The sequence below is a fragment of the Octopus bimaculoides genome, chromosome 1 (assembly GCF_001194135.2).
Source record: "Octopus bimaculoides isolate UCB-OBI-ISO-001 chromosome 1, ASM119413v2, whole genome shotgun sequence".
NCBI classification, from domain to species: domain Eukaryota; kingdom Metazoa; phylum Mollusca; class Cephalopoda; order Octopoda; family Octopodidae; genus Octopus; species Octopus bimaculoides.
The window spans coordinates 198,842,381-198,859,099 of record NC_068981.1 but is presented as its reverse complement, the minus strand read 5'-3'; the positions used below and the strand labels follow the sequence as shown (position 1 = coordinate 198,859,099).

The window sequence follows — 16,719 nt, the reverse complement described above, 5'->3', positions numbered from 1 at the left end:
CTCTTTCTCTCTCTCTCTTTCTCTCTCTCTCTCTCTTTCTCTCTCTCTCTCTCTCTCTCCATCAAGATTATATTTCTCTTGCAATAACTTCTGTGGTGTGTATATACATGTGTGTTTATAGGATATATATATGTGTGTGTGTGTGTGTGGAATGATAGATGCAGTGTAATATATATGCAATGTATGTCAGGTGTGTGTGTGTGTGTGTGTGTGTGTGTGTGTCGCACACATCTGAACTTTATGAACTCATCTATTGTTAACTATGAAAACTCTCTTCTGTATTCATTTCAACTTACTTTCTACCACTACTACTGCCACTACTACTACTACTGCTGCCATCACCACTGCTACATTTCCTAGAAAACTATTTTTGTCTTATCAGTGCTGAAATATATATTCCCCCCCCTCCCCGCCATTGACACTGCCACCCCACCCACTGCCTTATCTTATAGCACGGTAAGAATATATTTCAGGAATAGTAACTGCTATGATGCACTCCATACCTTCACTATTAGCTCACTTCCATGCCTAGGGACTGTTTTCATCTTCTGTCCGTTTTACATCCTTACAAACCCCCATCACTCCACTCATAAAACCATTTTCACAAACTCCACACAATCGTTTCTTTTGTGTTGTTGAACAGCAAACCAATTCCTTGATCTCATTCAGTTCTTCTCTCTTCAAAACTATCTCAACACTGCAAACACTGCCATGAGAATTGGAAGCCTTGGTTGAAAATAGCTTCTGAGGTTAATAACTGTAAGAATTAGCATTGTTGCTTAATTGTTAATGAGCCAAAGCTTTGTATTAATGGGGGGTTGGCTTTCTCACAACTAATATGGTTACCATACTTTTCAGGCAAATGACATGCACACCTGTAATATAAGATTGGTTGATGACAGTAGTCCCTACATTACCAATGTTAAAAGTAGGTTGTCTCAGTGCCAGTTAAAAGATAACTACAAATAATCGAGTTTCTCTGATTTATCTTCCAAATAATTTTTGCTTCAATATTTTTGCTACAATATTCTTGTTGTAAACCAGATGATTCTTTCCTTTCCATTTCCTCAAGATGATCAATTGCAATGGTCAGAGATGGGGATCAGCAGATGATTGACTTGATCCTTTTTGTTCTGTTTCATTTTTGATCAACCCTTTATTCTTTTCATTCAGTAAAGTAACCGTAACATTCAGTCTTTACATCAAACTCTACAAACTGGGTCAGCAATTTTAATTGCCAACTTTTATTCCGGCCAAATTCAGGTTAATTTTACACAGGAACGAATCCCAACAATTTCACATTTAATTTTTCTTGTTTCTAAAGAATCTGGAAACCGAAATCTAGGGTTTTGTCATCAACTTTCTGATTTCTGCTTGAATCTAACTAGATTAAGCAAACTGTTTCTTTTTTGTTTCTATCATTTATATGGCAGTAGTTTGTGACCATTATTTCTTGAAATGGCAGTCAATTCATCGGTCAAAACATCCATTGATTTTGATCAAAAGATGGAAAAATTCAATTTATTTCTGTTGTCATTTAGATTGATGATATTTCATCTTATGTGCAGTTGTTCATAAATATTTGATGTTGGCAGTGAGTGAAACCATCTGCTGCTGCCACTCAAAACGACTCTGAGATGATTAGAGGAAATGCTTGACACTTGGATATTAATTCTCCTAACATCTACAAGACTTTTCATTGACCACAACTAGGAAAAACTGGCATTCACAGAAGGGATCATCTGTAACCCAGAAGACTAAACAACACAGTTGACCCAGAGTTAAACAGCTCTGTTTACTCAGGGTTAAAAACAATAATACAGCTCACAGAGGGCTATGGGCTTCCCAAAATTTCACTAAGTTTCTTTTTGTTTTAACTTTTCATAAGTATTTCCATATTCATAATTTCCAATTAAGGATTTACTCTTTTGTTAATAATTAATTAATTAATGGACTACAAAAATTAATATAGCAACTGAAAGAAAATATGGAGTTGTTTTACTAATTCTATGAACTCCTTGTCTGGAGTTCTAAATTTACCAGAATCAATTTTGTTGTATATCACTCCAGAAGTAAATAAATTATATCTCAATAATACATTTGGCCTCATTCAGTTGATTCTGGTTGTGTCACAGCAATAATCTAAACCTTGTGAGAAACAGAATGCTAACCATTGTCTCTAAATCCAACTAAATGTTTAATTACCAGCAAAGGTCTTTCCACATTCCAGTCTACACATCTTGTTGTGTCGACGCCCCCAGGCAAAGAAGTAGGATCTCCCAAGACAGGTAGTCTGGCCGTGGTAGGAGTGTTGAGTAGCAGTCGAGTAGAGATCATCCGAAGGTGCTAGATAGCAGTAGTTTCAGACATAACACATCTATATTCCAATCGACCATGTTTAGTGCATTTCTAATTTATTAATTCTAGCTTGACAAAGCTTTGCACACATCAGCAAATATATTGTTTGCTATTTCAATATAAGAACAGTTGTTAATGGGCTCTAAACAACATAACTAATGATGCTTAACAATGCAGAAAAGCCTCCCCTGCACTCCAGTAACACAATTCGTGGCCCAGTGCTGTATTTTCCCATACTGTCTTTCTACATTTGAATGTGTATGAATATATTCAATATAATTGTACAAACCTATAATAATAATCAGATTTTGATGCTAACAGGAAAGTGCTCTACACACAGTTTCTTCTTAAGTGTTTATTCAAACATTTGTTTTGAGTGGAATATTTTAGAAACCAAAAATATGGGATTTTCATTTCTCTAAACAAAATGCAAATTACTCCATTTGTATTCCTGCTACTTTTGGACAAGGTGATGAGCTAGTGGAAATAGCAACATAATCCTAACCATAATAATGTAATGACACTAATTAATTATACCCTCTGTCATTAAAATAGTCTCAAAACCAAAATGTTTTATTATTAGACAAAAAAAAAAAATTGTAAATTCTCCAATGAAATATTCTTTCTGATTTGAAATCTCTTTCTTCTTCATTATCGTTGATTAAGAACACAGGTAGCAGTGATTAAAGACCATCATGTCTGCTTTTTCCTTTTAACAGTTCTGTAGGAGTATTGTCTTAACTATTTGATATTAGAGATATTTCCATGGCGCCTCTGTTTTGTCTCAACCTTTGATTTAATACTGTTTCTCTGGTCCATATGATATTGTCATTGATAAATGACCAGTGGTTCCACACAACAGCTGTTTTCCTGCAGTTTTATTCCTCACTTAACAAGGTTTCATCAGTCACAAGTAGAGGGGATTAAATCTTCTCTTTTATAATTTCCACATCAACTAAGGTCAAACAAGTCAGATCATGATAATTGATGACTGTATCATCACCCCCACCCCCACCCCCATCCCCAACACTTGAAAAACACTTTGAAATGGTTTCTATATCTAATAAAGTTCACTCAGTAATGTTACAATCAATAGAAATTTTGCTGTCACCAAATATCCATCCTCACACTGATGCTGATGTGTTTTTTCATTTTCTTTGTTATTCAAAATTTGAAACAATTATTGTTGTTGTTGTTATTGTTTTTGTTTTTATTATCATCATCATCATCATTGTCATCATCTTTCACTTCTGTTTCCATTTCTTGCCAAGTGTCTTCATGACACCTAGGGCACAAAGCGTACTGTATACATTGGTAGGTAGGCCATTAAAATATACACACCAGATTGTTCATTTACAAAGTCATGTGATAGAGAAAAAGGAGAAGAAAGGCAGAGAAAAAGGAAAACGTATTTATTATTATTATTATTATTATTATTATTATTATTATTATTGAGTTTCCGTTGATCCAGTCAGTTTATTCATCAAAACCTACATTTCCCACCCTCAAGGCTCCAGTTTAGTCATATTGATTTAGACTTCAAAAGTCCAATACACGTGTTGATGGTGATGGTGATGGTGGTGGTGGCAGCGGCAGGGGTTGTTTTCTTTCCACCACCCTCCCTGCCAACTCCCCTTTCTCAAATGTAACAACAACATGCCATGGTCAACATGAATTTGACTTCTTGTATAATTTCTATGCAGCCCTTAATTTGCACAACTCCCAACTTTTATTATTAAATGTTTTCTGAGACAGCAAATTGGCAGAAATGTTAGTGTTGGCAAAATGTCTTGTGGTATTTGTTGTGGCTCTTTAAGTTCTGAGTTTCTGTGTTCAAATCTCACTGAGTCAAATACTGGAGTCAATAGTATCAGCTAACCACCCCTCCCCCTCAGAATTGCTGGCCTTGTGCTTAAATTAAATATTCACACACTCACACATACAGACATAGATATATGTGTGTGTGTATTGATAAATCATCATCATTTAATGTCTGCTTTCCATGCTGGCATGGGTTGGACAGTTTGACTGAGGACTGGCAAGATAGAGAGCTGATAAAAATCAAACATCCAGTCAACATCATGGTGTTTGGAGTGAACGTTATGCCTTCAGTCATCTTCCCATATAGACTCAGAACCAATACAGAGGCCTACATCAAGTACCTGGAGGAGGTAGTGCTGCCCTGGGTCAAGAGGGTGCAATACCCTGTGTCTTTGTTCCTGCTGGAAGACCCTGTGCCTGGCAGCATGCCACACAAGCAGGAGAACCCAGTCATGGTTGTCAGACAATTTCTGCAACCACATCACACCTAACATCTGGCCACCTAACTCCTCAGACTGCAACCCACTTGATTATTATGTGTGGGTCGCAGTTGAGTGAGAGACCAACAGAACTCCTTGTAACACCACAGATGACCTGAAGGCAAGGATTATGGCAGCATTCACCAACTTAAAGAAAAGGAGACCATTCAGAAGAGTTGCTGGAGATTCTGAAGTCGTCTGGAGTCCGTGGGTGAAGCCAGTGGCGGTTTTGTTAAATAAATTTACTGCTGCGGAGGAACAGTGGGTAATCAAAAACATCAAACAGAACCCAAATGTATTCTATTCATATGCAAATAAGCATAGAACCGCTGTCTCACCCATTGGGCCATTGATCGATGATAATGGCATTCCCCAACACGATGCTAAAGAAATGGCAGAAATACTGCAGAAACAATACTGCTCTGTCTTTAGTGATCCACTGATATTGACGTAAGAGAAATGAACGAAGTTGATTCCCAACATAAAATCCTTCACTGCTTCAGACATCATAGCAGCAATAAATGAGGTCAAATACTATTCTTCTGTAGGCCCTGATAGATTCCCCTCTAGTCTCCTGAAGGAATGTAGACACCAACTTGCAGTCCGTCTGACCAGCCTCTGGAGAAATTCTTTAGACTCAGGTTATATACCCAAACAGCTCCTAACCCAGTCTGTCATCCCGGTTTTCAAACAGGGAAACAGATCCCTCGCAGTCAACTATCGCCCAGTCTCACTCACCTCCCACATCATTAAAGTGTTTAAAAAGGTGGTGAGATCAAGGATAGCTGACTTCCTGGAGACCCAAAAACTCCTAAATGCAAACCAGCATGGCTTTCGCTGTGGCGGGGACTGTCTAACACAGCTCTTACACCACATTGAAGATATACTTAAAGCCTTGGGGACAGGTTCAAACTCTGATGTCATGTATCTTGACTTCAGTAAAGCATTCGACAGGGTCGACCACAATACCCTACTGTCAAAATTATCAAATGTTGGAATCTGTGGAAAATTACTACACTGGATTAAGTATTTCCTAGAGAGCAGAACACATTGTGATCGGTGGAATCCACTCAAGCCCAGCAAAAGTCACCAGTGGTGTCCCTCAGGGGACTGTCTTGGGCCCGCTCCTCTTTATAATTTATATAAATGACCTTTCCAGCATCGTAAATCACTGTAGGAAGGAGCCATGTTGAAACGGTGTTAAACCGTGAGAAGGAATTGAGTCACAGTGGTGTGTGTGCATCTCATAATCCATATTTGGTGATGATAGCTTTTGTTAACATGGAAGGAGTTGTTAATCGATAGGGATTATCACCAATCAATTGGAAAATCTCTTGCACAGTTACAAATGGTTTTGTTATCAGAAAGTATTACTCAGAATCTATCACCTTCTCTCTCTCTCTCTCTTTAATGACATGCTGAGCATGTACGTTTAGTACACACACACACACACACACACACACACACACACACACACACACACACACACACACACACACACACACACACACACACACACACACACACATCCAGTGTATACAAGAAACAGCTTTACTTTCTCTTTAATTTAACGATGTTTCATACATTTCTCTCATAATCCTTTATATTTCAACAGGTACAATAAAGTTTCTTGCTATATTGATGTTTCTAAATCTCCTTATTCCTCTCTTCTGAATGAAGTCTCTCTCTGCACTGTGTGTGTGTTTTTGCCATTTTATATGAAGCAGCAATCATGAGATTAATGTTGCAATTACAGCGATATCAATATCATAGAATTTCAAACTTTTTATCTTTAATTCCAGGTTTATTTTTGCAATAAAAAGTGGAATTAGTTTGATACCGTGCTGTTGTTATCTTTTATTTTACTTATAATATAGCTTCTATGACTAATAGTTGAAGAAACCTACTAAAATATTGGTGTCATCCTCTCCTATTTATGTAATTTTATTTACTAATGTATGATGCAACGGTGTCATAAGGACTGCAAAGACTGAATTGTCTGCTTGTGAATGGCTGATGTGACCAAACAGGTTGGTGTTCAGTCTACATCTTCAATGGTCACAGAGATATTATAAATTAGTTCCAGCTTCCTTCTGAAGCCAGTCTCATCCATTCCCGTGATGCTGTGGCTAAGATGGCAAGCTGGCGGAGTCGTTAGCATACCAGACAAAAGGCATTTGATTCTTCTTTATGGTCTGAGTTCAAATTCTGCTGGGGTCACATTTACCTTTCGTTCTTTCAGGGTCTGTAAGTACCAGTTGAGCACTGGGGTAGACATAATTAATTATCCCCTCCCCTTCAATTTCATTTTTTTATGCCAAAAGCAGAAAGGATTATTATTACTGCTGTTGTCGTTGTTGTCGTTGTTGCTGTTGGCAACCTAATGGAACCCTTAGGGTGTCAGACAAAATGCTTAGTGGCATTTTGTCTGTTTTTATGTTCTCAGTTCAGATTCCGCCAAGGTTGACTTTTCCTTTCTTTCTGGTCTGTCCAAAGTTCACCCTGGATGCACCAAAGTGAGTTCTCGTTTTCTGTTTTTCTCTTCTATACACTGAATAACTTGCTTTCTTAAAGACCACCAGACTGTAGACCGTGGCATTCGTTGAAGGCCTTCTCCACATCAACATATACTAGAGAGACCAACTCTTAACTAACATCTCTTGTCATTGTCTCTCTGTAAATAGGGGACCAGTGCTGCTCTTACCCAGGTGAAATCCAAACTGCATCAATGGTGCTACAACACACCTCTTCCTTTCAAAACTCATCCTCCATCTGTTTGATGTCTCTGTAGCTGCTTCTTTCTAAAGCCCCTCCCCCCTTGCTCTCGTTAACACTTGATTATTTTACTGCTATCAAATTAGTCATTAGGTAACGACACCCACCTCTATTACCTGCTTCACCATATCAGGGATTATCTCAAGCCCTATTTTGCTAGTCTCCTTCAGAACATCATGGACAGTATTTAAAGGACCTGCAACTTTTCTCATCTTCATGTAATCTGTGTGCATGCGTGCGTGTGTGCGTGCATGCGTGGCCCAGTGGTTCAGCTCAAGATCATGAGTTGTCAGTTTTGATTCCTACACTGAGTAGTTCATCATATATCCTTGAGCAAGTTAGTTCATTTCATGTTGCTTCAGTCTGCTCAGCTGAGATAAGTACCAGCCTGGTGCAGCCTCTCCTCCTTTTAGCTGTCCCATCTTTCAATGTCTCTCTGAAAGAAGGTTCACTCAGCTGGCAGAAAGTCTATCTCTTCACTTAAAAACAATTTCTAAAATCCTGGAATTCCTCACCAAACAATGGTTGATGATTTTGTTGTGGTTAGGGTTTGGTTTTTTGTTTTTTTTTCATTTTTGCTGTTTATATGTGTGTTTGTTGTTGTTCTGTTATACCTCTGCACATTGGTCCTTACTTTTGGCAAATTTCAGCAATACAATCATTCAGATTATGAAAAGTTATTGCTAGTCCAACATTGAGCTTTTCTTCATTTCTGGACAAAGGGCAGCTGTGAGTACTCTCTCACAACCCTTCTCACAAAATAGCACCATGATTCAGGGTGGCAGGTGGCAAGCAAACAAGAACCATTGTTAGTATTTAACTGGTATTTTATTTATTAACCCCAGAAATCCCCAAAACAGTCTGCATTCTCTCCTGATAAACACTGAAACCTTTTGGCATGTGTTTTGCAACTTGCAACCGTTTCCGCACTAAGAAACTGTTTCTAAGTCCCTCTATTGACCCTTGAAGGGTGACAGACAAATGTTAACTTGGGCTGGACATTTGAAAATTATCAAAAACGATGACCACAGAAAATATTTGTGTCTGCTTCCAATAATTGTATCTCAGTCTTAGAAATTGTGTGTTTTTCTTTGCAGCGCTCTGAGGAAGATGATGCAGAACCATTACCTCAAGACCTTGGTGCCACTGGCAGTCTTCCACAAGGAAGCGACAAAACTACAGAGATTTTAGATTCTGCATTGGCAAATCTAAATCCAAGGTAAATGTAATTCTTGTTGTTGTTGATATCAATAATCATCATCATCATTACCACCACTATCATCATCATCATAATCATCCTCAAAACATAATCTTCAATTTTGTTACATTACTATATGTATATAAATGCATGTGTGTGTATGTGTGTGAATCATTTAATATCTATTTTCCATGCTGGCATGGATTGGACAGTTTGACAGGATCCAGCAAGCCACAGTGCTACAGCAAGCCACAATGTCAACTTTGGCATAGTTCCTGTATCAATACTTTTTCCATGTCACTGGCTCCAGTGAGGTCACCAGTTAACTGACTAGAAAAGAAGACGGAAAATGGAAAAGGACCCCCTCCACTAAATGAGGTGGGGGTGAGTATTCAAAAGTGGGAGGAAGGAGAGTGGTTCACAAGGGGGCAACAACTGTTGGGGACAGGCTGGCTGTATCAGTGGGGGGAGAGCATCAGTTACTGCCATAGCTTCTATGCTTTCACTCAGTGCACATCACTGATCAAACTTACCATGCCTTCGTCTCTTAAATGCCTTCTCTTCAATTTACTAACATTTCAGATGACAAACAGCCTTCAGAAAAACAAATTAACTTGTAAACCAATGTTCCATCATGTGTGTGTGTGTGTGTTACAGACAAGAGCGTAAATTTCAAACGGAGTATAGCTGTGAAAATAGCAGAAACATTGAGTATTTTATTCTTATAAGACAGGAAAACGTGCACACACACACACACTTAATGTATATGTGCACATCCGCATATATATAATAACAGGCAAAGTAAACCATAACTGTGTCATCAATTATTTTGGTGGAATTTAATGTAATACAAAATGGTTTGAAAGAAATCAACGAGTGTCTGTTATTTCTTAAAGAATTCCATCTACCAAACAAGACATGGCTGTTCTTAAAGAAAACTCTAATACCTGCAAACTTGGAACTGCCTTTTATTTTTTAGATAGAAGTGGAGCTGTTTGAAAAGTGCATCAATGAGTGAGTGTCTCTTCAGCCTATCCCCCTCACTTTTATTCTCTCTAATGGATTCACAAAAGATTGTTATGTTTGTCTAACCTAATTGATTTTGTTTGTTTTGTTTTTTTAGACTTTGTTTTTTTTTTTTTTTGTTCCTTCTGTATTATGTGTTGTTAAGATTATTTGTTTAACAGTTGTCAGCTTGATGTCTTCCAATATTTATAATGGATTTCCAATGTTCCAAACTGATTTCTGATTTCTAACTTACAGATGGAGGAATTGGGTTATCCGTGGCATATTTACTTGGCTCATGATCCTCTTCTTTGCTTTCATTGTTTACCTTGGACCACTGGCATTGGTGTTGTTGGTAAGTAAGATATTATCTTAGAAACATTTCTTCACAATAACTGAGCAAACATTTTCATTTCTATTTTGATTTGCCATTTTACTATTTTCACCTCATTTCTATGAGTTGGCTACTTTTCCAAATTGGCTTTTTTGCATATATCGATAGAACTGCTGTTTCTCAGCTTCATTACAGTTTTAGAGGAAATCCTTCAACTGCTAAGACTGGTCCGTGGTATTGACGGCAAGCTCGGTTCCTTGCTTACTTCAGCAACTTATTGACTTCAACAAGATGTGGATTGCTAACTCTGTAGTCCGTAATCCCACATTACAAGCATTCTACTTCTATTTGTATTAATGGAACTAAGTGATCTACGATGACTAATCCTAATTGACAAGTAACTGCTGCCTCTAACCAAACATATCATTCTTTCATTGAAACAAACTAATCTAATTAAAGGATAATTTGAAATAGAATCAGGACTCTTAATTTAAAAAAAAAAAAGAAATCGAAAATGAGTGCAAAGGTTACTGAACATGATATTAGTTGAACCCAAGGATCTTGTTTTTTTATTGTCTTCATTTCTGAAAGCGTCATCGAAATATATGGTGGAGGGTAAGGGCCATTGGTATTTGGACACGAACCAAAAAAAAAAATAGAAAACATACTCCCAGCTAAAAACTGCAGCCATATTCAACTAGGATAGACTAAAGAAACAGACTATTTAACAGAACTACCCTCACTGTCAATAATGGTCCCTATGAGACTACAAGAATGTAATTTGGCCCAACCATCAATGATTCTATCAGCACAGCAGTCGAGGGATTCCAATAATGAGAATCGGGAGTCCCATGATCACATTCTCCTAGGTTTTGTCAGTCATGAATTACTTGCATTTTCTTTGTAGTTTATAGAATTGGTCCCTGATGTCCTCATGCATCACAAATCCAATACTGGACTCCTACCCCTTATACTGCTAAGTGATGGCCTTTGACAACCCCCCCTTCTCCATGGATGTTGTTGATGATGTGCTAAACTTGCTGGGCAAACACAGTTGTCCTGACAATGTCACGCTGTTGCTTATGCTACTTTCTCTTTCACACACATGGCATGTCCTTGCTAAAGGCCTCCAGCTCTTTTCTTAATTCTGAACACAAAGGACCCTGCTTGGTTCAAGCAGCTGATGATGTCTGCATCACTGGGATTGGTAGCAAGAGCTATGAACCTCAAATACCTTTTCATTTCCTCTCCCAGATTGTAATCTGCCATGTTTATGTATCATCATCATCATCATACATTTGAATGAGAAATTAGAAAGTACAAATTTGTTACATTACCACACAACATAATGTTGGGACATCTTTCATTTTTGAGCCTAGTAAATTGTGGTCACAAACACTCAGCTCACACTGTATGGAAGTGAACCTAACAAAGTAGTTACTTTCCAGATTTTGATTGCAATTCGTTAATGCTGGGTTTTCTGGTCTTTCAAATGTATGTATAATAAGTGAAAAGACAGACAGAAAGAAAGAAATGTAATTCCATGTAAAGGGATGCATTTTTCCCTAAATAATTACTGAAAAATCTTTTCTAATTTTCATCATTAATAAACATCGTTGTTAATGATATACATAAACTTTTGATAACTTTAATTTATTCTTAGGCAAAGAATACTGGCTAAAAATCTCTTCTTTTAGATATTTGGTGCTAATCACTTGGCTATAAAGTTTGTTATGTTTAATGTATCAATGGCTGTAGACTAGGAGCTGTCAGGTCTTTTCTATTTCAATGTCCCCTTAAGGATCTCCCTGTTCCTCTTTCTCATTTTTGTGATGTTATTTCTGCTCTGTTATCAACTCTATACATTCCTCTCCAGGTGACATAAAGCTGTCTTCTCTCATGTCTTTGAAATTCTTTCTAACAATGGAAACTCTCAATATATTCCTTGTTGTAGAGATATTTTGACAGTTTTTGGTAAAGAATTGAAATACCAAAATACCTGACAGTTTTGATGTCAGAGAACCGGCTGAAATGACGGACACTGTGCATTTCACTTTTAGGTTTCGTTCTTCAACATTTTACTGTGTTCTATTCTGTTTTTCATTTCTCCAGATTAAGAAATAATCTGCTAAAACTATTAATTCTTCCCCTACAAACATTAATTGCACTTAGTCTAAAAGAAAAAGACAGTACATTTTTTTTCTCCATTTTTGTTGTAGTGAAAATGGTACTCTCCTCTCCATGTGACAAAGTGGTATGGTCAGCCACTATAAAGTCAGACAGTCATTGTAGGAGATCAGTAAGAGTAGAGTCATTGTACAAGCTCTCAGTTGGAGTCTGTGTCAGTTATGTTATACATATGAGTTCAAATTACCATCAAAGTAGACATTTTAAAGTCATTGTCTTGCAGAGCTGTCAGCGATAGCATGATAGACGAGTGAAAGATGGTAAGATGCAGAATACTGCCACATCATAATAGTGGTGACAAGAATGTTAAGGTGCCGTCAATAACATACAAATGGACAAGGATCTCACATTAGAACCATTTTTACCTCCCTCCTTCCCTATTATCCTCTCCACAATTATCTTATCGCAACAGTAAATCTCTTCTTCTCAAAATTACTTTATCTTCTCTAATGGCATCTCTTCAAATCATTACTCTGGCCCCTATTTTACCCTTTCAGTCATGGAGAGGGACCAAGGTGACCCTCACTAGTCATGGTGCCCTGAAAAGCACCCAGTACACTTTGTAAAGTGGTTGGTGTTTGGAAGGACATCCAGCCATAGAAAGCATGTCTGTTGAACCATCAAACCCATGGTAGCATAGAGAGCAGACATAAAATGATGACAATAATAATAATAATAATAATGATGATGATGAAACTCAGGATTTCTCGTACAAGTTTCACATTTTTTTGCAACGCCAAAATCTACTTCAAGAAGTTTTAAACAAATGAATCTTGTGTTAAATAAGAAACTGTTTCTCCACAACCCTCCGCCCATGAAACAGTTTACTCTCCTCTCTGCAATTGTTCTTTTATTTTGTTTTCATCCCAGACAGCAGCAGCAGCAGCAGCCAGAGAACTTTTTCTTGGTCAGCAAAACCTTTTACCAACCACTTCTGCTGCATTTTTCAATATGGCTCATTATATCTCAAACTCTGATAAGTAATTAATTAAAGATAATGACTTCTAAATATTCTCTCATTCCTGCCAGTAATAAAGCACAGTTTTCTGGGAATTTTCTCAAAGATTTTTCTGCTGATTCGATATGTTTACTGTTAAATATGTCATTTCATGTGTAACATTTAACATGTTAAGTGGCTGGGCTTGTATTTGCCATTGAGTAAAAGCTTAGGGAAGTGGAGGGAGAGAAAGGAGGGGGGGGGGGGGAGACAAACTCAAGACAAAGTCTTGAGTTTGAAAGAAAACTCTCGTGATGGTAAAATATTTGCAATCAAAAGGAACATGGATAACATCATCATTATCTTTACTTAGCATCAGTTTCCATGCTGGCATGGGCTGGACAGTTTGACCAGAGCTTAAAAGGTCAACAGTCATACCAGGTCCCATTGTTTCAGTTCGGTCTCTACAGATGGTTGCCCTTCCTAATGTCAACCACTTTACAGAGTGGACTGATTGCTTTTGATGCGGTGCCAGCACCAGTGCTTTAACGCTGTTACCTCGCAGACCGCATACCAGTCCTTCTACCATACAACTGTGTCCTTCCCACACCATATTTTCCTTATAACTAAAAACTAAGTACCTGGCCTCTTCAGTGACAATCCACTGTAAACGGCTATGGCCTGGGAACACCTTGTTTTATGACCAAATGAAAAATATGTAAGAAAAAACAAAAACAAAATTTGATATGATTTTCTATTTCTGCTTGTGTACATGTGGGGTATCAAATTTAGAAACCTGATGTAGCTAACGAAGAACTGTTATAAATATGTGAACTACCTAATTAATTAGCTCTACTACACATGGCTCTCCACTTCATACTCTTTGCCCCCCACCCCCTCCTCCTCCTCCTCTGTTTCAAGAACTATCAGCTTTCTTATATTTAGAATTCTAATTGCACCAAATTGTCTTCTGTTTGCCTGTTTTACACAGACATCGACTCCACTGGCATGTGGTGGTGGTGGCAGCAGTGGGGGAGTGGGTAGGGCATTAACCAAAATGGGAAAGATGGCATATTCCATGACTTGGCACTAGAGATTCTTAGTACTTAGCTACATGTGCAAACACACACATGCTCACAACATAACCCATTCTCCTTTTTTTATTGTTTGCTGTGCAGCGAATTGACGATAAATGTATCACAGTGTGGAAGAGAGAAGACAGACTATATGACTCTAAGTACTTGTTGTGGCCTCATTTAACACCTTTATGTATGTGTATATATATATATATATATATATATATATATATATATATATATATATATATATATAAGAGAAATGGAAAATGGAGAGAAACACCCAATATGTTATTTAAATAACATATTGTGCGTTTGTCTCCATTTTCCATTTCTCTTACATTCTCCAAAACATGTCTCGCTTCTTCTTGGAATTAGTACCACATGTACATGTGGCTGCTAATGTCTTTAAGTGCTTAAGTGACATTTGGCTGCCCTGGTAACTTTTTCTCTGGATTTCTCTTTGAAAATCAAGGATACACACACACACTCATATACATATATATATGTGTGTGTGTGTGTGTGTGTGTGGTATTTTTACATCTTTTACCATTTTACCATAAGAGAAAATTTTCTTCTTGGTAACTGCAGTGAATTTGCCTTTTGGCAGTTGAAATATGTCACAAACATATTCTGACTAATCTTAATTTTGCTTATGCCTAAACACAGCTTGATGCTAATATTACTGTAATTTCCATGACCTAGTAGTCAAATGGCATAAATCAGTCAATGTTGTTGACTGTATTTTAGTTAAACCTCTAGCTTTGATAAGGTCTGTCCAGAGTTGCCTCTCTTAAGTATTTCCCATTGATAACAGCTAAGGAGCTAGAACCATTGATATCTGGGAATCCTGACAGGGAGTGACACTGGACAGATTATGGTGTTTTTGCACTTTTTTTACCATAAGAGAAAATTTTCTCCATGGTACCTGCAATGAATTTGCTTTTTAGCAGTTGAAATATGTCACAAGCATATTTTGATTGACCTAAACTTTGCATACATATATATATATATGCACACAGTAGAATCTCAGAATTTACTTCATTTCTTGGAGGCCATTCCTTACCCAAAATACTTGTAAACTGAGACGATTTTTCCCACCAGTAATTCAAGAGAATAAACAGTGAATTTGAGCAGGGATGTGCACTGAGCAAAAACTAGTCAGTAACTGGCGCTTACCTCCTGCTGATATTCCCAGACTGTAACCAGCTGTTGTTGTCATTTGCCTGTTTATTACTCAAGACACTGTTCCTTATCCAAGACATTTTTTTGTTCAAAAAATTGTTCATAAACTGATTTGTTTATGATGAGATGTGTTTGTAAATGAAGGTTCCACTCTGTGTGTGCGCGTGTGCACACACACTTTCTTTGTGTCGAGTAATTCATCAGAGAATATGGGTTATTTACATCTTGAATGCTGTTAAAAAAGTAGTTTTTTTTTATTTTCTGATAATTCCATATCAGAACTTTGGTCAAACATAAAACCTCTTTGAAGTGTTGGTTATAAAGGAAATCTGATGGCATGAGTGAGTGGGGGTGGGGCAAGGGGGAGGAAGAAAAAAGATGGGGTAGTGAGAAAGATCTCAATATCAGTTCAACGGACAAACTGTTCAAACAGCAATTTGGACATTTCTGTCATGATTATTTCTCAGTTTCTAGGACCACTTTAGAGATTCTGTTAAAAATAATCGAAAGATGCTCTTCTAAATTTTCTAGAAACATTTTTAAACAGAATCATCAAACATAGATTATTAAAGAGAATATTTGCTCAAAGCAGTATTGGTGGAGCACTGTTAATAGCTTTGTTACTGAATGTCTTAATTAAATCTTAATAGAATTTAACCAGGATGTTTAGTAAAATTCTTTTTTGATAAGTGTGGCACGTGAAAAACAACAGCTCCCGTGCAGGTAGCATGTAAAAAACACCTTTTGAGCATGGTCGTTGCCAGAACTACCTGATTGGTCCTCGTGCCGGTGGCATGTAAAAGCACCCACTACACTCTCGGAGTGGTTGGTGTTAGGAAGGGCATCCAGCTGTAGAAACTTTGCCAGATCAGATTGAGCCTGGTGCAACTTCTGGCTCACCAGTCCTCAGTCAAACTGTCCAACCCATGCCAGCATGGAAAGCTGACGTTAAACAACGATGATGATGATGATATCTCATACATATATATCCATGTCTGTATATATCGTCGTCATCATCATCATCAACATTAACCATGCATATTGGTTGCATGGGATTCCAATGTCTGCTTTGGCAAAGTTTCTGTGGCTGGATGCACCATGGCCCATCATCAGAAGTCAACAACCAAAGAATGATCGTTGACTTCTGGATCACAATGCTTCAAACAAGTTACAACTCTCCTCATATAAATACATACATACTTGCATGCAGATGTATATATATACATACATACATACATACATATAAGCAGCTTTATTTCTCTTTGCAATTCCTCATATATATATATATATATCCGAATCAATTTCCATCTCTTTCTCTCTCTCTCTCTCTCTCTCTCTCTCTCTCTCTCTCTCTCTCTCTCTCT

The 16,719-nt window shown here is 37.5% G+C and overlaps 1 protein-coding gene across 3 annotated transcripts in view; it reads left to right on the top strand.

Moving 5' to 3' along the window:
- Positions 1-16,719, top strand: part of LOC106872750 (phosphatidate cytidylyltransferase, photoreceptor-specific) — a 212,159-nt gene that overhangs the window by 131,388 nt on the left and 64,052 nt on the right. For all 3 annotated transcript variants that reach the window (XM_052973960.1, XM_052973972.1, XM_052973964.1), the window contains 2 exons: positions 8,531-8,652; positions 9,895-9,991. In XM_052973960.1, the coding sequence (XP_052829920.1) occupies positions 8,531-8,652; positions 9,895-9,991 (219 nt within the window). The remainder of the gene's footprint in view (positions 1-8,530; positions 8,653-9,894; positions 9,992-16,719) is intronic.